The following is a 19619-nucleotide window of genomic DNA, read 5'->3' on the forward strand; positions in this document are numbered from 1 at the left end:
ACAATGTAAAATCCTTGTTTTTTCACCCCTTTATACACAACCACTCATTTGTCCAACACCCAAATGAATTGGGCAACTTTTATTGTTGATTTCTTAATGGGATTATTAAAAGTCTGAGGCAAAATAAGGCGCTTGTTGATTCAGAGGGAGAGCTGGGAGGGGCCCTGGGCACATCCCTTCATCTCCTGCCCCGGCTCTGAGTCAAGGGCTTTGTTTGGGGAGCTGCAATTGGGGTCTGAGCCCCTCTGCCCCTCAGGGGAGACCCCCCAGCCCTGGGGGGCACCTGGAGCTGCTGGAGCCACTCCAGAGGGGCTGAGCAGAGGGATGGAGCAGCTCTGCTGGCAGCAAAGGCTGGGAAAATTGGGATTGTTCAGCTTGGGGGTGACCTGACTGTGGCCTTGCAGGACCTGAAGGGGCTACAGGAATGTGGGGAGAGACTTTGGACAAATCACTTTGTGTAAATTTAACTTCATTCCTCTCTCTTGTTCCCTGCTGTCTGTGTCCCTGTGTTGCTGTTGTCTGATAGGCCCCACTTGCCAATAAAAGCCTTTCTGCATCACAGTGGAACGTTTTCTGCTTTTATTTGTGTGCTTTCTGAATCTACTGATGCCAAAATAACCCCCAGGTGCTCGTCTCTTGCATTAATAAAGGTGATAAAAAGAAATCCCAGACCCTGATAAAAATCCTGAATGTTTCACAGCCATGGACATCGCACAAGTATTTTTTTATATAAAACTTCATACACTTCAAACTTTACTTTTATACACTTCATGCATCTACACTTTTAATTTTATACACTTTATACTTTAACAATATATGATTTACTTGGGTTTGTGGATGAAATTCTCCCCTGGGAGGGTGGGGAGGGCAGGTTGCCCAGAGAAGGGCAGGGAGAAGCTGCTGATGCAGCCAAGGTGACCTGTCACCATCAAACCCACAAGGGCCACTGAGGGGAGCAAGAAATTCCCTCAGGACAGAGCCAGAAGTAAGAAAAGAGCAAAGCAAACCCCTCAAAATCCCAGCAGCTGCACCTCCCACCCCTCCTGCCTCCTCCTGCCTCTATTTTTGTTTCATTCTCTTTTTTGTTTGGTTCTTTTCTGGTTTTGTTTCCTTCTCCTTTTTCTTTGTTTGGTTTTGTTCTTTCGTTTGTTTTTCGACCCCGTTTTCCCTTCAAATATTTTGGTGAAAGCTGCAAAAGGGACAAACACGCTGGGAACGAGACAAATCAGCAGGGCAGGGGGGATTTCTGCCTCTCTGTTCCTTGCTGAGGGATCTCTGGGTTCCTCCTGCCAGCCCCAAACCACAGCTCAGCAGGCACAGGGACACTTGGCAGAGGTTCCCTCAGCGTGGCTGAGCCCCCCTGACACCTGGAAGGAGGAAATAACCTTTCCCACTGTGGAATCCTGGACCATTTTCCCATGAAACCTCTGGAGAAGCAGCTCCCAGATGCCCATTTTAATCCGATTTTCCGTGTTCATCCCTCTGCAAGGGGAGCTGTGGCAGCCCTGGGGAGTCAAACATCCCACCTCTGCCTCTCTGAGGTTTCCTTTTCCCCCCCCTGGACCCCAGATGGTCCCAGACAGCCCCTGGGAAGCCCTTCCTTGCTCGGGAGGATTTTCTGCTTCACCCCCAGGTTTTTGTTGCCCATTCAGCTCTCCTGGACCTGCAGGAGTTCTCTGACTGCTCCTGCTGACTCTGGTGTTCCCATTTCCTCGTGGGTGACACAACAGCCCAGCTCAGGGTTCACCAGGTCCTTCCTGGCACCCACCCACTCCCTGGGCTGCTTTTGGGTGGGAATGAATCAAACTCCTTTCCTTTTGTGATTCTTTCACATCCTTCTCCACCTTAAGGAGAATTAGGCACCAGGTTTCCTGGTCCAGGATTCCACAGTGGAATTTATTGCTGTAATTAAGGGCCTGAATCCTTTAATGTCCCCCATCGATGGGGTTGATTGTTGTATTGATCAAGGAATCAACCCCTGGTGCCATCAGGTCACTGCCACTCAAGGTCTTGCCCTGGAAAATCCTCTAAAAAGGGCAAAGGCAACAAAAAAAGCTGGAGTTTCCCCCTCTCTGTGTGGATTCCAGGGAAAGCTGAGAACAGTGTATTGATTCCTTTCCCCCCCCTGTGAGTCAATCCTAAACCACAAAAGATACAAACTGCAGTGCAGTTTTTAACCAGCTGGTTTTGGTTTTGTTGAGCTGCCCCTCGTTCCTGCAGAGGAGAAATCCCAGGGCTGGGTTTGGAGAGGCTGGAACCTGCTGTGGCTGGAGATGTAACGGGGTGACGTGTCCAGGTGTGCTGGAAAGCTGGGATTGCCCAATAACTGGTGATTCTGAGCTGTGAGAGGCTGTGTGTCATCACTGCTGCTCGGAACCTGCTCCAGCATCACGTGCAGGGGGTGGCTCAGACACCCCAGACCCTCCCAGCAGGGGTATAAAATCCTGGGCCACTCACACCCTCCCAACAGCTTCTCCTCACTCCTCCTCCGGGACTCAGGTAAGGTTTTCATTCTTTGCACCTTTTTTATACAGCCTTTTAATGCTGATTAACTGAACCCTATGTGGAATTCTGCTGGGGGGCTGAGGGGCTGTTCCAGCACCTTTGCTGAGCCTGCAGAGAGCTCAGGGCTGGGATCCTCCAGCTCCCTGGGGGAATCCTGCACTCCTTGCTGAGTCCTTCAAGGATTCACAGCCCTGAGCTCCTAAGGCTGGGACAGAAATGAGCTGCAGCCCAGTCTGGGCTGGGATAGAAATGAGCTACAGCCCAATCTGGACTGGGATAGAAATGAGCTGCAGCCCAGTCTGGACTCTGGTGGCAGGTGAAGCTCAGTTTGAAGCTCCCTGTGAAAGGGGGTTCTACATCCTTCCACGGAATTCCCAAAGTTCAATCAGTCCTGTCCTGCCACTGGGCTGCTTTAAAATGACCCTGGAGGAGCCCCAGGGGAGCCCTCCTTGGGGTCTGCAGGTTCCTCCTTGGGGTCTGCAGGTTCCTCCTGAGGGGGAACCCCTGGTGGGATTGTGGGGTGTCTGTGCAGGGCCAGGGTTGGACCCGGGTGATCCTCGTGGGTTCCTTTCAGCTCAGAACACTCTGTGACTCCAAGCCCTGTGTTCCTGTGTTTCAGAGCCACCTCCAGAGCAGCACCATGTCCTCCTCCAGGCAGATCTGCAGCTCCTCTCCCTGCTGGGTGTCCTGTCCCCAGCCCGTGGCCGACGCCTGGAACGAGCCCTGTGTCACCTCCTGTGGGGACTCCCGGGCCGTGATTTACCCCCCTCCCGTGGTCATCACCTTCCCTGGGCCCATCCTGAGCTCCTGCCCCCAGGAGAGCGTGGTGGGATCCTCAGCACCAGCTGCCCTGGGGGCCTCCCTGGGCTCTGGGGGGTTTTACGGCTCCAGAGGCTCCTTTTGTTCCGGGGTGTCCCAGGGAAGGGAGTTCTCGTCCCCCTATTGCTCCCCCAGGGTCGGTGGGTACAGGTTCAGGAGGTGGGAGCCCTCCCAGAGCCAGCAGGAGTTCTCTTTCTCCAAGAGCAGCAGCCAGAGTGCTGAATGCAAGATCCAGTCTCAAGAGTGAAATGGCTTTTTAAAACCCTGCCATGAAAAGGCTGATTCCTGCTGCCCCTTGATTGTGTTTGTGCTTGTACCCACTCCTGTGCCTCCTGCCTTAGCTCTGAATGTGGTGTTCTGTTCCTCTCACGGTCCAAATTTCAAATGGATCCATATTCCTCCCACATCCCAACTAATATCATCATCCAGGGAGCAAAAGGGAAAAGTTTGTGCCCTGTGATTTCTCCCACTCGAAGCTGCTCTTGGTGTCCACCAGGAGTGATGAGAACTGGACTGCAGGGGGAAGCTGACACTTGGAGGAGAAGGAAAGAACACACTGCCTGGAATGAAGCTTCCTGAAACCAGAGGCCAACTGTGTAAAAGCCTCAAAGCCTCATTTTCTGTACAGTCACCTTTTGCTTTTGTGACCTTCCCCCCCTCTGTCACCCATTAATAAATCAGGCTGCATCATAATCTGAGTGTTCTGGCTTTGCTCTCTGCCTGCTTTGGGGAAACAACACAACTGAGGGACTCTCCTGGGCACAGGGTTGGTGTTTCCACCGTGTTTAACCCTGAAGTGAGAGGGGAGTGAAGACCCAAATGAGCAAACCCACGCTCCCTCTCAGCCCTGTGCTCAGCAATGAGCTTTGCCAGGTTCTAGTCCTGCTTTAAACCTTGTGCTGCAGCATTTCTCACTGCTGGAAAACCACTGGAGGCAGAAAACCTTCCAACCTGAACCTCCCCTGGCACAGCTTGAGGGTGGAAGCAGCCCTGGAGGTGCCCACACAGAGGAACAGTCCCTGCCCTGGTGCTGTGCCCACACTCATTTTGGCACCAACCAGGTGCCATTGGCCCTCTTGCCCACCTGGACACACCTGAGCTCCTGTTGAGGTGCTCTTGACCAGCACCCCCAGGTCCTTTTCCAGCTTAGCCACCCTTCCCCAAGCCTGGAATGTTCCCTGGGGTCACTGTGACTCTGGGGGCAGGATCCAGGACTTGGCCCTGCTGCCCCTCAGCCCGTGGATCCAGCCTGTGCCACCCCTCTGCAGAGCTGCTGCCCTCCAGCAAATCCACACCCTCCAGTAAATCCACACCCCCCCAGCAGTTCCACATCCCCCCCAGCAGATCCAAATCCCACCCAGCTGATCCTCATCCCCCCCAGCTGATCCTCATCCCCCCTAACTGACCCTCATCCCCTCTAACTGATCCTCATCCCCCCTAACTGACCCTCATCCCCTCTAACTGATCCTCATCCCCCCTAACTGACCCTCATCCCCTCTAACTGATCCTCATCCCCCCTAACTGATCCTCATCCCCCCCAGCTGATCCTCATCTCCCCTAACTGATCCTCATCCCCCCCAGCTGATCCTCATCCCCCCCAGCTGATCCTCATCCCCCCTAACTGACCCTCATCCCCTCTAACTGATCCTCATCCCCCCTAACTGATCCTCATCCCCCCTAACTGATCCTCATCCCCCCCAGCTGATCCTCATCCCCCCAACTGACCCTCATCCCCCCCAGCTGATCCTCATCCCCCCTAACTGATCCTCATCCCCCCTAACTGATCCTCATTCCCCCCAGCTGATCCTCATCCCCCTAACTGATCCTCATCCCCCCAGCAGATCCTCATTCCCCCAGCTGATCCTCATCCCCCCCAGCAGATCCAAATCCCCCCCAGCCTGGCTCTGTGAGCTGGGGGAGCCTCAGGCCCCTCATCCGGGTCCTGGATGGAGACATGAAACAGGACTGGCCCCAAAAGTGACCCCTGGAGAACCCCCCGAGTGCCCAGTCCCAGTGACCCCCCCCAGGAGTGCCCAGTCCCAGTGACCCCCCTATGAGTGCCCAGTCCCAGTGACCCCCCAGGAGTGCCCAGTCCCAGTGACCCCCTGAGTACCCAGTGCCAGTGACCCCCCAGGAGTGCCCAGTGCCATCGATACAAGTGCTTATCTCCTTTTTAGGAGAAGCGGGTGGGAAGGGAAGGGCAGGGATGCATTTCCAAGGCCTGGGTGATTCATGGAGGTGTCTGTGGGGTTGTGTCTTCACCTGCTCCCAGAGCCAGTGAAACCAGGCATGGCTGGGGCAGGAGGAGCAAACCCTGTGGTTTGGGGCTCCACAACATCTTCTTCCCTATATTTCTGTTCCTGTTTCTTGTGAATGTGAATCCTCTGCTGTCAGCAGCTTCCAAGGGTGTCTCTGCTGGGAAACACCACTCGGGGAACTCCTGAGGTAGCCCCAGGAAAGAGGCTTCCCCAGCTTCCTCACGAGGGTCACCTGCACAGCACTGCACTGGATTATGGATCACAGTCACCAAGTGCCAAAGGAAAACTGGGATTAAATGAACATTTTAGAACAGACGTCTCAGGGTCACTCAAAGCAAGCCATTCAACCCTTAATTCCACAGAAAAGGAGGGATTTGGAAGGGAAGAACTCGTCTCCTTGAGGCTAAAAAAAAAAAAAGGCATTTGGAAATAATGTCAGCTTGGGGATGGAAAATGGGGGGACAATGGGGAGTAGTTTTACCAGTGAATAACTGGTGAGGAAACTGGATCTGAGGGATAAATCTGCTGCAGCAGCTGAGCCTGCACTGACATTCCAGCCCCAGGTTCCCAGGGGTGATGCACAACTTCCCTCCCCAGCCTGTGTCACCCCGACCCACGAGGTGTCCGTGGCTCAGGAGCCCAGAGAGCTCCAGCCACGATCCCACAGAATCCCAAACAAGGGAAGGGGGACGTGGATCCCTCGTATTTGAGGCTCCTTCCCCCATTCCAGGGCTGGATGTTCCATCTGTGCTTTTAAAGCTGAAAGTTGGACTCCTGCTTTGTGTTTGTTTCTCGCCCAGGAGGATGGGAACAAACAATTCCTGTTTCCAAACCGAGTGGGAAGGTGTCTTCGTGTCAGGCTGGACGTGAAGGTGTCCCCTTCCCTCAGACCAGAGGCATGGGAATTAATGTGTGTGGGAAGGATGGGATGAATTGCTCAAAGACCCTTTACTGCAGCAGGACATGGGAAAAGTGGGGCAGTGTCTCAGGCATATCAGCATTTTGTGCTCATGGATAAACTTCTGAGCAGTCTCTGCCCGGTAAGACAGCCAGAGAGGTAGGAAAAAGCAAAAAAAAAGCAAAAAAACTCTCCCTTACTTTTCCTGAGTAATGACACAGATGTTAAAATCCCTGTTGCTGAGCAGAATAAGCACATTGCTTGGGGCAGTGCAGCTGGAAGGAAGTTCTGGTTTTTGGTGCTTGAGGGCGTCAGATACGAATGATTCATTTCCTCCTGACTGCTTAGGGAGAGGCATAAAAGCTCCCAGTTCTGGGCTGTTCTACCCCATTCTGCACCCATTTCTGCTGCCTCGCTCCGTGCTCCGAAGGGTAAGTCTGGATCTGCTTCTGCCTCTGGGCTGCTGGAACTCTGCAGGGTCTGAACTTTGCTGGGATTTAAAACAGTGCAGCCACAGGAGCAGGGCAGGGCTGTCCTGCTGTGCTGGGCACTGGGGAGGGAACATCCAGGGCTGCCTCCAGGGCTGGGCCACTCAATTCATGTGGAGGGGCTGGAGAGTGTCCAGAGAAGGGGATGGAGCTGGGGAAGGGGCTGGAGCAGCAGGAGAAGGGGCTGGAGAACTCCCGAGGGAGCTGGGGGGGCTCAGCCTGGAGAAAAGGAGGCTCGGGGGGAACTTCTGGCTCTGGAATTCCCTGACAGAGGGGAGCCCTGGTGCCAAGTGTGGTGTTGGACAGACTGAGGAGTAACAGGGTCAGGAACAACCAGGCTGGTCTGAATTCTGCCTCCTGTCACCTCTCCCAATACTTCCAGGCAACACATTCCCTCCTCAGCCTCAGCCACCCCTTCCTTAAAGCTGGAATAATGAGTTGCCTCCGACTCTTGGAACGAGTACAAGTGGTGCAAAACCAGCACAGGATGGTACTAAATACCTGCAGACCAGTGATTCTGTTCTTTTCTAGTTCTTTCTGAAATAGACCCCAGTGTTTCTGTTCTTTTCTACAGTTAGTATAAAATGAATTGTCAGGCGAAGTCAGATTCAAAAAGGACTGGTGGGAAGGAGAAACAATAAAGGACAGGGGGATAACTTGAGTGCAAAGACACGTTATTTTACTGCTAATGATGTTTCAAATTGGCTCCATAATTAGGAGTCAAAACAGAAACTGTTCCAGGGGAGAGAAGGGCACGAGCAGACAGGAAAAGGGACGTGGCTGCTGAAACAAAACTGAAACTTTGAGCCTCCCTCTGATCTTTTTGCCGTGTTTCGCTTTCTCTCCCAAGCCCAGTCTGCAGGATCCTGCTGTCTGAGCTGGGTTGTGTGTTCCAGGCCGATCTCCACTCCCAGAAATGTCCTCCTCCAGGAAGAGCATCATCTCCATCTCTTCCTTTCCCAGCGAATCCCGCAGGCACATCGCCAGCACCAGGGGCGAGCCCCGGCTCTCCTCCCCTGGGGGCTCCACGGTTGTGGTTTACCCACCCCCTGTGCTCATACACTTCCCACCTCCCACCATCACCTCCTGCCCCCAGGAGGGGTTTGTGGGCCCCACCAGCACCGGGAACCCCTGGAAATCCTCGAGCGTTCTGGGGCCCTGCGGCTCCGACAACTGCAGGAGCCTTTTCGGGTGATGGGAGGGCACGTTCTGCCCTGGATCCAGGGCTCACTGGTGCTCTGGATCCATGTTCTGCCCTGGATCCAGGGCTCACTGGTGCTCTGGATCCATGTTCTGCTCTGGATCCAGGGCTCACTGGTGCTCTGGATCCATGTTCTGCTCTGGATCCACGTTCTGCTCTGGCTCCAGGGCTCGCTGATGCTTTAGATCCATGTTCTGCTCTGGCTCCATGTTCTGCTCTGGCTCCAGGGCTCACTGATGCTCTGGGAGCTGCAGCCCGAGTTAAATGTGCAAGGAATGAGGAGCAGCCCCCCACCAAGGAGGAAGATGAGCCTCCCCAAGCCCCGTCCTGGCGGTGCCCACCTGGAGCACCGTCCCTTCCACAGCTCCGTGCAGTTCCCAAGATAATGGTTTAGTTTAGTTTTCGGGCTGTTCTTTCCACCTCCTGATAACAACGACCTCAAAACCATCGTATCAACCACCTGTGGCTGTTTGAAAGCGGGATGAGATCGTGGAAGTCTTCCCATGCCATGGAAAAGCAGGAATACTGCACATGGAAGGCAGAGCCCTGGAGCAATTCTTCGCCTGCAGCCTTCAAGATTTTCGCTTTGTTTTTCATTCCCAGTAACATGTTTTGCTTCTTGCTCCCCCATTAAACCACCGTGCACCAAACCCAGAGCTCTCCTGTGGTTTTTTTCCATCACTTTTGGGGTTTTCACCATTCAGCCTCTGCAGTGAAACGTGGCAGGGGTTGTTTCCTTCCAGCACCGGAGCTTGGAAGGTGCCCAGGTCCCTCGAGCAGGAGGAAGTGTGATGACAGAAAGTCGTGCCATGATGGATGAACACGTTTTGTAACCCTTACAGCTGAGTTGGATGTTCCCTCTGGGACAGGTGTGGCTCTTGGCCACGTGCTCACACAGAAAGTTAAACCTGGCAGCTGCCAAGGTCCTCCCTGTGTCTCAACACTTGCCCGAGGCTCCAGTTTAATTATACCCCCATACATTGATTTTATGACGTTTTTCATTGTTTAAAAGTAGCCCTGGGATCCACGGGTAGAATTTTCCTTGGAACAGACAGCAGGAATTTTCACCTGAATGGCAAATCTTTGCTGGAATTCTGGGAGTTGTTTGAACTTCTCCCTTCTAAACCCTTGGCAGCTCCACTTAAAATCAAACAAAGGACAGTTGTTAAGTGTTCCCTGCACAGCAACACGTGTGAGGGTGGGGAGCCCTGGCACAGGTTATTCCATGGATCCATCCCTGGAGGGGAGCAGGAACTGAACCGCCAGTGTCTCATCCTGACCCGCAGAGGTCACTGCACCCTCTCTCATCCTCCCGAGCTCCGGGCACGGGTTTGGATCCCGGTAAAAGGGATTTGACCGTTGTTACAGCTGCAGGAACTTCATTAGTTTCAGGTGTTTCCAATTAAGGCTTGATCAGACTCACCTGAAAAAGCGATTTTTTTTAAAGCTCGTTCTCCCCTTTAACTTATAAACAATAATTTAGTAAACCACGTCTGGAATCCTTTGGGGATTTTTGGAGGTGTTAGGAAGTTGTTTGGAACTGGTTTTTGAGCAGCCTGGTCTAGTGAAAGATCAGGCCCGTGGCAGAGGGGTTGGACTGGATGAACTTTGGAGGCCCTTTCCAATCCAAACCATTCCCAGATTCCATAATTCCATGACCTGCAAAATAACCCACGTCCTGTATACTCTGCCCATGCCATGCATCACCCTCCACCTAAAATCAGAACTCCCTGAAAACATGTCAATTTGACTAATATCTCATTTTCAGAGGCTGTTTGGGAAGGCCCCACTGAAATCATGTTTAAATAACAGGAGTTAAGACACTGTTGGTCCAGGAATGATTGGGACAAGGTGGAGATGGGTCAAAGGTTGGACCTGATGATCTGGGAGGGTTTTTCCAGCCTCAGTGACTCTGGGATTCTGTTATTTCAAACCTTTGATATCTTTGAAGGATGAAAAGCTGCCACTCAGGAGTTTCACCACAGGAAGGTTTTACCACCACATAAAATCAGTGCTAAAGGGTTTTGGGGTTCTACTGCCCGGGGAGCACCTTGGTCCTGACTTTTGGGAAGGTGCCACCCGGGACAGGCTGTGGCTGAAGGGAAGAAGGGAGACCAGAGGCTGCTGTGTGATGCAACAAGTTTTAATGAGCGAGAAATGCCTGTTGGCAAAGCGAGATATCACAGAGCACGAAAAACCCCCTTCCAGACAATTCCAGGGCACGACCAAGAAATGTCCTGCTCCGAGACATCCCGTCCTCAGCCGGCTCCTCCTGGCTGCTGTGCAGCTGCTGCTGAAGGTTCCTGTCACTGGGGGTGGTGTCCACAGGCAATGAGTGCCCCGGGAAGGCTGGAACAGGCGACAACAGCAACGAGGAGACGCTGAGGGGCCACCAAAGAGCGGGAGAAGGATGAGAAAGGCGAAGGGGCGGGAGCTCCACGGCGGGGCTGCGGGAAGGCCGAGCCCTCGTCCTCATTGCTCTGGTTTGGGGTCTTCCCCGGGGCTCTGTGGACCCCCCCGGGGCTCTGGGCCCCCCCGGGCTCAGCAGGGCCCGCAGACGTTGCGGAGGACGCGGCTGTAGCGGCGGGACGAGAAGGGGCCGCAGGAGCTGCTGCCGAGCGCGGCCAGGGCCGGGCTCCCGTACCCGTACGGGGCCCCCGATCCAAACTGGGCTCCGTAGCCCAGCGAGCCCCCGTAGAGGCCCCCCAGCCCCAGGGAGCCCCCAAAGGCGGGGGCTCCGGCGGAGCCCACCACGGCTTGCTGGGGGAAGGAGCTGAGGATGGGCCCGGGGAAGGTGACCACCACGGGGGGCGGCTGGATGAGGGCCGTGGAGTCGGGGCACTGCCGCACGCACGGCTCGTTGCAGCTGTTGGCCACGGGCTGGGGGCAGGAGATGCCGGGGGTGGTGGGGCACACGTCGTAGCAGGACATCTTCTCTGCAGGGAGGGAGGTGATCCTGCAACAGAGAGAGGGAGCCGCTCAAAAACGAGGCGCGAGGTCGGAGGGAACGACAGGTCGGGGTTCGGGGTTGGGTTGGTGGGGAATGGGGGAAAACCAGCCCGGGGTGCAAATGTTGGGGCAGTTTTGGGGACTGCAATGGAAGGATGGTCTGGAGCTGCTGCAGAGGGTCCAAAGGAGGGTAAAGAGATGGGGAAGGGCCTCGAGGGGCTGAGGGCACTGAGTGTGTTCAGCTGGAGGAGACTGAGGGGAGACCTCACTGCAGCTCCAGTTCCTGGGCAGGGGCAGAGGAGGGGCAGGACTGAGCTCTGCTCTGGGGGGACCAGGGACAGCACCCAGGGAACGCCAGGGTCAGGTTGGACCTCAGGGTTTAAAATAAGCTCTTTCTCCAGGTGGGTCATTAAAGAATTTAGGATATGGCCAAGCCTCTCTAATTCAGTGAACTGAAGTGGGGCAGGAGAATTCTGCATTTTAAAGCTTATTCCACCCTGCATTTTCAGTCTCCTACCAGTACAAGAATGGCCAAATACAAATTATAGGGAAATAATGTGAAATAAAACAGTATTATGTGATGTTCAGTAATAATACATATTATTTAAAATAAATGCCTCAGCCTCTGATCTTGGCTCCTAAAGCCTCGCAGTAAAACAACTTGCCAAGACACTCCAAAAATAAGATTAAAAATAAGTTAAGGAAGAAGAAATAAAGGAAAAACTTCATCCTAAACCAAATAATGCAACACTAATGAACAGCATCCTAAGCTCTGGAATTAAAAAGAATAAAAACTAAGGCACTGTGGCACTGAGAAAGAAATGAAGTGGCATCAGACTTACCCGGTGTGGAGGAGAGAGGCAGGAGGGTGAGATGGAACAACCCTGGGTAGCTGCTGCTTTTATACAGCCCTGGAGATGGCCTGGGGGGGCTGAGCCACAGCCCAACTCCCCGAGTGATGAAACCCTCCTTGCTTTGCAAAATCACCGAAATCTCTGCCTGGCACAACCTGCACATTCCGGCTTCCCTTTCATCTCGGAGCCCAAAGGACCAGTTTCACTGCTGGGACCCTCCCACCCAGCTCTTGCAGCAGGAATTAAACTCCTTCCAGTTAGTTAACACTTCCTTCATTACCTTCCCCTAATGATTTTAATGGGAGCTGGAACCTGCTGTCGTGGACATGTTTGGGTTTGATGCTTTAGATCTGGCTCTGATCTCATCTGCTCACACATTTTGCAATGAAATGCTCAGCCAGGTGGAAAAACCTCCTGATCCTTCTCACAGCCACAAACCTGGGGTGCTTTGGCAGTTTTGGGCATTGGCAGCGGGGTTTGAGTTTAGAAATCCTGAATTGTCTTTATTGCAGAAAACATATTTTACTCCCTGAATCTGTGTAAACTAAAGGATGAAGTTTTCTCTGCAGGGATATCAGTATTTTTTTTTTCCAGGTTCATTCAGGTTGGAAAAGCCCTCCAGGATCATCCAGTCCCCCCTGTGCCCCATCCCCAGCTTGGCCCCAGCCCAGAGCACTCAGTGCCACAGCCAGTCCTGCCCTGGACACCCCCAGGGCTGGGCACTCCCCCACCTCCCTGGGCAGCCCCTGCCAAGGCCTGACCACCCTTTCCAGGAGGAAATTCCTCCTGCTGCAAATGCAAACACGAATGGATCCCCACAACTCCGTGCTGAGACTGCACAGCCCCAAAGGAGGACCTGGAATCACAGAAACATGGAATGCTCGGGGTTGGAAGGACCCTCAGGGTCATCCCACTGCACCTCCCACCAGCCCAGGTTGCTCCAAGCCCAGTCCAACCCGGCCTTGGACACTTCCAGGGATGGGGCAGGCACAGCTTCCCTGGGAATTCCATTCCAGTCCCTCCCCACCCTCACAGGGAACAATTCCTTCCCAATATCCCCCCTAAATTTCCCCTCTGTCAGTGTGAACCCGTCCCCTTTGTCCTGCCACCCCAGTTCCTGATGAACTCCCCTCTCCCCTGTTCCCTGCAGCCCCCTCAGACCCCGGGGGCTGCTCTGGGGTCTCCACACAACCTTCTCCTCTCCACCCAAAAAGGTGAAACGGGCAAATTCCTCACTTGTTCAAAGAGATGAAACATTTTTGTGCCCCACTGGGAATTCTCAGCCTTGCCCAGCCCCTGGTGGGGAGGGACAGGAGTTTCTGCCAGACTGTTCAGCCCCTCTGGGGTGCTGACCTTGCCAGAAATCACACCCAGAGCAGCCCAATCTGCTGTCCTTGGCTGTGGGGACACACGACCAGCTCAGCTAAAGCCCAGCCTGTAAACAGGGAGGGTCTGGGGAGACGTGTCCCACCCTGACTTCCAGACTCCCAAATTCTGGGTCCCACCCCAGAAACCCTCATTTACCCGTGGGCTGGTTGGTTGTTGAATAAACACCTTTATTTACCACGATTTCTAAATAAATTTCTGAATGGTTTGCTAAATAAACACATTTCTACCACTGACATGAGGAGGTTCCTTTTTCCCAGACTTTGAGGTGTCCCCAGGGGATGACAGGAAGGACAGTACTCACAGTGAGTGTCCAAATACTCTTTGTGTGTGTTTTTAAGCACTTCCCAAACCCTCCTTACTAATTTACACATGAAGTGGGGTGTCATTATTGTCATATAAATATGTGGTTGGGTTCAAACAGCCCAACATTTTGAAATGTGGTTATTAAACTGTGAACTCTTCCTGTTCCCTTCACCAGCCCATGGTTTCAAACCTCAGCATTTCAGCTGATTTTCCTGTGTAACTGAAGTTTTCATTTATTTTTGTGGGTTTCTGTAGAAGCTCCTTTAGTGCTGAGATATTAATTCATGTTTTCTCTGTAGTACAAAAATATTGAGATCTGCCTGAACACTTGAGAGACAAAACATGGATCTGGATGCTTTTAAAAAGCACTTTGCAATGCATCTTTTGATTTTTCCTCTAAGTGCACTATGGTCTTGTCCAACTTTGAATTCCAGCTTCATTTAAAAGTTGCTGATTTCACAAGAAAGGCACTGTGGTTCTTTATCAATTCTATTTTATCTGCTGTGGGTAAGGAAGAAAGGAAGAAAACCTGCACCTTAAAGCAGATGATAATTATGATTAACACTTGAGGCACCGTCATTATGTCAGCCAGCAAAGGAAGAGGTAAATAAATGAAGCAGCATAATTCCTCCTGTCATCCCAAATGCATTTAATGGAACGTTACCAGGCATGAATCTCGCCAATTAAGGGCTAAGATGAAAGAAATATTTGTTTTGTAATTTGCATTTCGTGCAGTGTCAGAATTTGAATCAACCCATAAACAGAAACATTGAGCAAAAACTCTTTCGTCACTTGGAGGAGGCCCAGGAGTGACAAACGTGGGCTGGGGCTCAGGGGCCACCTGGGGCACTCTGGGGAAGGGCATAAATCCCTCCTCGGAGCTGCCCCGAGCCTCCCGGGATCCCAGAGCCTCTGAGGCTGGAAATCCCTCCCAGAATCCCAGAGCCTCTGAGGCTGGAAATCCCTCCCAGAATCCCGGGATCCCAGAGCCCCTGAGCTTGGAAAAACCCTCCCAGAATCCCGGGATCCCAGAGCCTCTGAGGCTGGAAATCCCTCCCAGAATCCCGGGATCCCAGAGCCCCTGAGCTTGGCAAAGCCCTCCCTGCCCAGTCACCAAGGGTGGAGCTGGGCACCTGTGGCAGCTCTTGCCTCTCTTTATTCGTATTTTACCCTCAGTTTCTGGTCAGATGAACTCCAAACATCGTTCAGCTCAGCCACTCTTCTCACTGCAGGAAAATATGTACCCTGAGATCTTTTGGCTGCTGAACCACATAAAGAGAAGTGTCTTGTGAGATAAGGATCTGCCCGAGTCAGGAGCTGCTTTTGTGCTTTGCTGATAACCTTAAAGAGTTCTGTCATGTGTGGTGTGGTGATTTCGTTTGGGTTTAGGCTCTTTATAAAATATTGACCCCGATTCTGTTTATATTTAATATACACACAACTTCAACACAACCAAAGAAATGCCAAACCCAGGAACTCGGTCTGTGAGAGGCTGAGAGAACTGGGGGCTGGTCAGTGTGGGGAAGTTTCTCTGATTGTGACCTTCCAGGACCTGCAGGAGGTTAAAGAAATGTGGGGGGAGACTGGACAAGGGCCTGGAGTGACAGGACAAGGGGGGATGGCTTCAAACTGCCTGAGGGCAGGGTTGGGTGGGATATTGGGCAGGGTTAGATGGGATATTGGCAGGGTTGGGTGGGATATTGGGCAGGGTGAGATGGGATATTGGGCAGGGTTGGGTGGGATATTGGGCAGGGTTAGATGGGATATTGGGCAGGGTTGGGTGGGATATTGGGCAGGGTTAGGTGGGACATTGGGCAGGGTTTGTACAACATCAGCTTTGCCCAGCACAGCTGGCAAATTCGGGGGGGGGATGTGAGGACACAAAACCACGACACGTGTGTTTTAAATGATGCAACAGAGTTTTAATGAGAAGGAAAAGAGCAAAACCACATTGTAATACCAGGAATGTAAATCCAAGATGTCAGAGGCAAAGGCAGCGGGAAAGACACTGTGGGATCTCTCCCTGCCTTTGGTCTCAGGTGGGATAAAGAAGATTAAAGGAACTGAACCCGGGAAAATACCAGGAAAGAATTCAAGGGGAAAAAAGGAGAGGTGTGGAACATGCAGAGGGCACTGGGCAGGCTCTGTGAGAGCTGCCCCAGAGCTCCCACAGAGCTGCATTTTGCTCCTCACTCCTCCCTCATTCCCAGGCTTTCCCTGCCCTGCTCAGCAGGTCCCGCAGAGGCCGCGGCCGGAGCGGCCGTACCAGGAGTAGGGGCTGCAGGAGCCGTAGGATCTGCCAGAGCCCCACAGCCCCCGGGAGCCCCCACAGCCCCACAGACCCCCATAGCCCAGGGAGCCATAGCCCCCATAGCTCCACAGACCCCCATAGCCCAGGGAGCCATAGCCCAAATAACCCAGGGATCCATAACCCCCATACCCCAAATATCCCAGGGATCCATAGCCCCCATAGCCCCCATAGCCCCCATAGCCCCCATAACCCCACAGACCCCCATAACCCAGGGATCCATAGCCCCCATAGCCCCCATAGCCCCCATAGCCCAGGGAGCCCCCATAGCCCCCCAGAACGGGGGCTCCAGCGGATCCCACGACGGAATCCTGAGGGAAGGAGCTGAGGATGGGCCCAGGGAAGGTGACAACCACGGGGGGAGGCTGGATCAGGGTGGTGGAGTCGGGGCACTGGCGCACACAGGGCTCGTTCCCGCTGTCAGCCAGGGGCTGGGGGCGCAGGACGCCGAGGGGGGACAGGTCAGAGCAGGACATTCTGCAGGGCTGGCAGTGAACCTGCAACACACAGGGAGGGTCAGGCTGCAAGGAAGAGAATTCCAGCCCGAGGGAGCGACTGGAACAACACCAGGGGTTCATTCCTTCCCCGGGTCTGTCCCAAGAGCAAAGAATTCCCCCTGATCTCCAGTGACTTTGCAGTCTTATCCAGTCTTTGCAAACTCTGTCCACTTTTCAGCCACTTTTACAGCAGCTGTGTCTGAACAGCTGCCTCATACTTGTTTTACACCAGCATGGAAGGACAAGGAATACTGGCTGTGAACAATTTTTTCCCACCAGCAGAAACAATAATTATCAGAAGATAATTCTGATATTATGTACTTCCAAGGGTAGGTTAGGATTTAAGCTTGTCCCCTCAACAACACACACATATAAATAGACACTTATCAAGAACTCACATGATATAATCCATAAAAAATTCCAAGCAACTGAACAAACCTTCTGCTGAGGTTTTGGAAGCTGCTCTGGCAGCTCTGATTTCTACCGGCAAGAAACAACATTTGCAAACCCCAGTTTGACCATTTCAACCCCAAACACGTGGATGTCCAACAGCAAAGAAGAAAAACAGAGTCAGGACAAAACAACCCAACATTATTAAGAACCTTAGAGCACTTATGGATGATTCCAACCTTAGTTAAGCCAGGAGAAAAGAGAGACGGGAATTTCAGGAAAGAATTCCCCCAGGATGGTGCTTACCCTTCTCACGGAGGTGAATGAAGAGAGGAAGGTGAAGTGAAGAGCCCTGGCTTGGGAGAGCTTTTATCCAGTTCCCAAGATCCCAGGGATCAGCTCAGGAGCAATTTGTGGATGTGCATAATTGGGGCAAACCCAAAGCTCGTGTGCCACGTAGGCCCTCAGAGTTCTGCTGACTCCTTGTTTGTTTGTGGGTTCCAGGTCTCGTGAAATGAGAGGGGGGCCTTTCATCACAGGGACCTCTTTCATCTCCCAGGGTGACCTTGTCACGTTTATTCCTGTTATCATTCCATTCACATCCCTGGCCTCACAGCAGGAATTAACCTGATGCTCTTCCTCAGCTTCTCCTCTGCTCGTGGCAGCCCCCATGGGCTCACCTGTGCTCATCTGTGCTCACCTGTGCTCACCTGTACTCACCTGTGCTCACCTGTGCTCACCTGTGCTCATCTGTGCTCACCTGTGCTCACCTGTACTCATCTGTGCTCACCTGTGCTCACCTGTGCTCACCTGTGCTCACCTGTACTCATCTGTGCTCATCTGTGCTCACCTGAGTTTTATTCCCATTAAATCCAGGCCGGGACAGACCTGGAGAGAAAATTGTTTAGAGCAACTTTGGGGTCATCACGTGGATCTTTATCCTTTGCACTCTCAGCTGCTCAGTCCTCACTGCTGTTCCCAAGGGCAGGCACAGAGAGCACCATGGGGTCCTTACGGGGTTTTCTGTCACAGAACCACAGAATTATTTTGGTCCTCAAGTCCCCCCTGTGCCCCATCCCCACCTTGGCCCCAGCCCAGAGCACTCAGTGCCACAGCCAGTGCTTCCCTGGACACCTCCAGGGTTGGGGACTCCCCCACCTCCCTGGGCAGCCCCTGCCAAGGCCTGAACACCCTTTCCAGGGGGAAATTCCTCCTCATGGCCAACCTGACCCTCCCCTGGCACAGCCTGAGGCCGTTTCCCCTCCTCCTGTCCCTTGTTCCTTGGGAGCAGAGCCCGACCCCCCCCGGCTCCCCCCTCCTGTCAGGGAATTCCAGAGCCAGAAGGTCCCCCCTGAGCCTCCTTTTCTCCAGGCTGAGCCCCCCCAGCTCCCTGAACACAATTATGTTCTCCCCTCGTGACCAGGGGACTTGGGGAAACCCCTCTTGCTTTCTTTGCTGTGCACTCAGCCATGGATTGCTCTCCCTGCCCTTTCCTCAAACACTGCCGAGTCCTTCGGGCCATTTTGGGCAGAAGGCAGAGACAGAGCATTGTGGAATCACAGGATCATGGAATGGTTTGGGTTGGAAGGGACCTTAAAGCTCATCTCAACCCCTGCCAGGGGCAGGGACACCTTCCACTGTCCCAGGTTGCTCCAAGGCTCCATCCAACCTGGCCTTTGACCCTCCAACCCAGGTTGGAGCCTGGAGACAAACCAATCCTCCCAAATGTAGATGGGGAGGACAAACAAGCAGAAATCACCCCCAAAATTCCTGTGTGTCACGTGGACAGGCTTTAACCTCTGCCATGGCAGCTCATAATGGGAATTACCTGCACTTAACCAAATACCCCCCCCATGCCACTGCAGTTTGTAATCCCCCTAAACCCCTGAGACACTCTCCAGGTGCGAAGTTAATGCCAAGAGGAGCTGGCTTAGGAATTTCTGTTGTAATTCCAGGGAAGCCACTGGAACAACACCAGGTACTAATTTCCCCCCAAGTCCGTCACGAGATGAAAGAATTCCCCATAATCTCAAGCGATGCTTTGGATCATGGTTACAAACAAATTTGAGAGGCCTCATAAACCCCAGGGTTTCATCATCCCGGGGGTGACGTCTGTGGGGAACTGGGGCTGAGCCGGGACCGCCGAGCTCGGGGATAAAAGCTCCTCTCTCTCCTCGCTCCTCCAAACACTTCCCTTGACTCCTCAGTGCCTTGGGTAAGTCTGATCTTCCTGCTGCTCTGGGGGTGTCTTTTTGGTGCTGGGTTCAGCCTGAGCTGGTGTCCCTCCACTCTGTTGGTGCATCTGCACTGGCTCGTGGCAGGGGCTCTGTCTGGTTAAGAGGTTCCTGTCTCTGGGGTGGCAGCCACACCAGTTTGGTGCGGGGAGCTCTGGGGAGTTCTGGATGTAAGAACCACCTTGGAGCAACTGGGCAATGCTCTAAGTCAGCTGAGAGGACTGGAACCCCTCCCCTGTGCAGACAGGCTGGGAGAGCTGGGAATGTTCAGCCTGGAGAGGAGAAGGTTGTGTGGAGACCTCAGAGCCCCTTCCAGGGTCTGAAGGGGCTGCAAAGAAGCTGCAGAGGGATGTTCATCAGGAACTGGGGTGGCAGGACGAGGGGGTGGGTTCAGAGTGACAGAGAGGAGGTTTAGGTGAGGTATTAGGGAGAAGTTGCTCCCTGTGAGGGTGGGGAGGCCCTGGCACAGGTTGCCCAGAGAAGCTGTGGCTGCCCCATCCTTGGAAGCATCCAGGGCCAGGTTGGA

The 19619-nt window shown here is 53.3% G+C and overlaps 2 protein-coding genes across 2 annotated transcripts; both read right to left on the reverse strand.

Moving 5' to 3' along the window:
- Positions 1-10270: 10270 nt before the first annotated feature.
- LOC127462457 (scale keratin-like) lies at positions 10271-12441 on the reverse strand. Its single transcript, XM_051771087.1, has 2 exons — positions 11961-12441; positions 10271-11125 (listed from the first exon to the last, which is right to left on the reverse strand). Exon 2 carries the CDS (start codon positions 11098-11100, stop codon positions 10711-10713), a length of 390 nt encoding a protein of 129 aa, XP_051627047.1. The 5' UTR covers positions 11101-11125; positions 11961-12441; the 3' UTR covers positions 10271-10710.
- Positions 12442-15890: 3449 nt separating this feature from the next.
- LOC127462441 (scale keratin-like) lies at positions 15891-16448 on the reverse strand. Its single transcript, XM_051771062.1, has one exon. It carries the CDS (start codon positions 16446-16448, stop codon positions 15891-15893), a length of 558 nt encoding a protein of 185 aa, XP_051627022.1.
- Between the last annotated feature and the right edge of the window lie 3171 nt (positions 16449-19619).

Source organism: Manacus candei, unplaced genomic scaffold, assembly GCF_025592945.1.
Source record: "Manacus candei isolate 608988 ecotype Guabito, Panama unplaced genomic scaffold, ASM2559294v1 h1tg000128l, whole genome shotgun sequence".
NCBI lineage: Eukaryota > Metazoa > Chordata > Aves > Passeriformes > Pipridae > Manacus > Manacus candei.

Coding starts and splice junctions, on each gene's coding strand:
- LOC127462441 (XM_051771062.1), bottom strand. CDS start 16,448: ATGTCCTGCTCTGACCTGTCCCCCCTCGGCGTCCTGCGCCCCCAGCCC.
- LOC127462457 (XM_051771087.1), bottom strand. CDS start 11,100: ATGTCCTGCTACGACGTGTGCCCCACCACCCCCGGCATCTCCTGCCCC.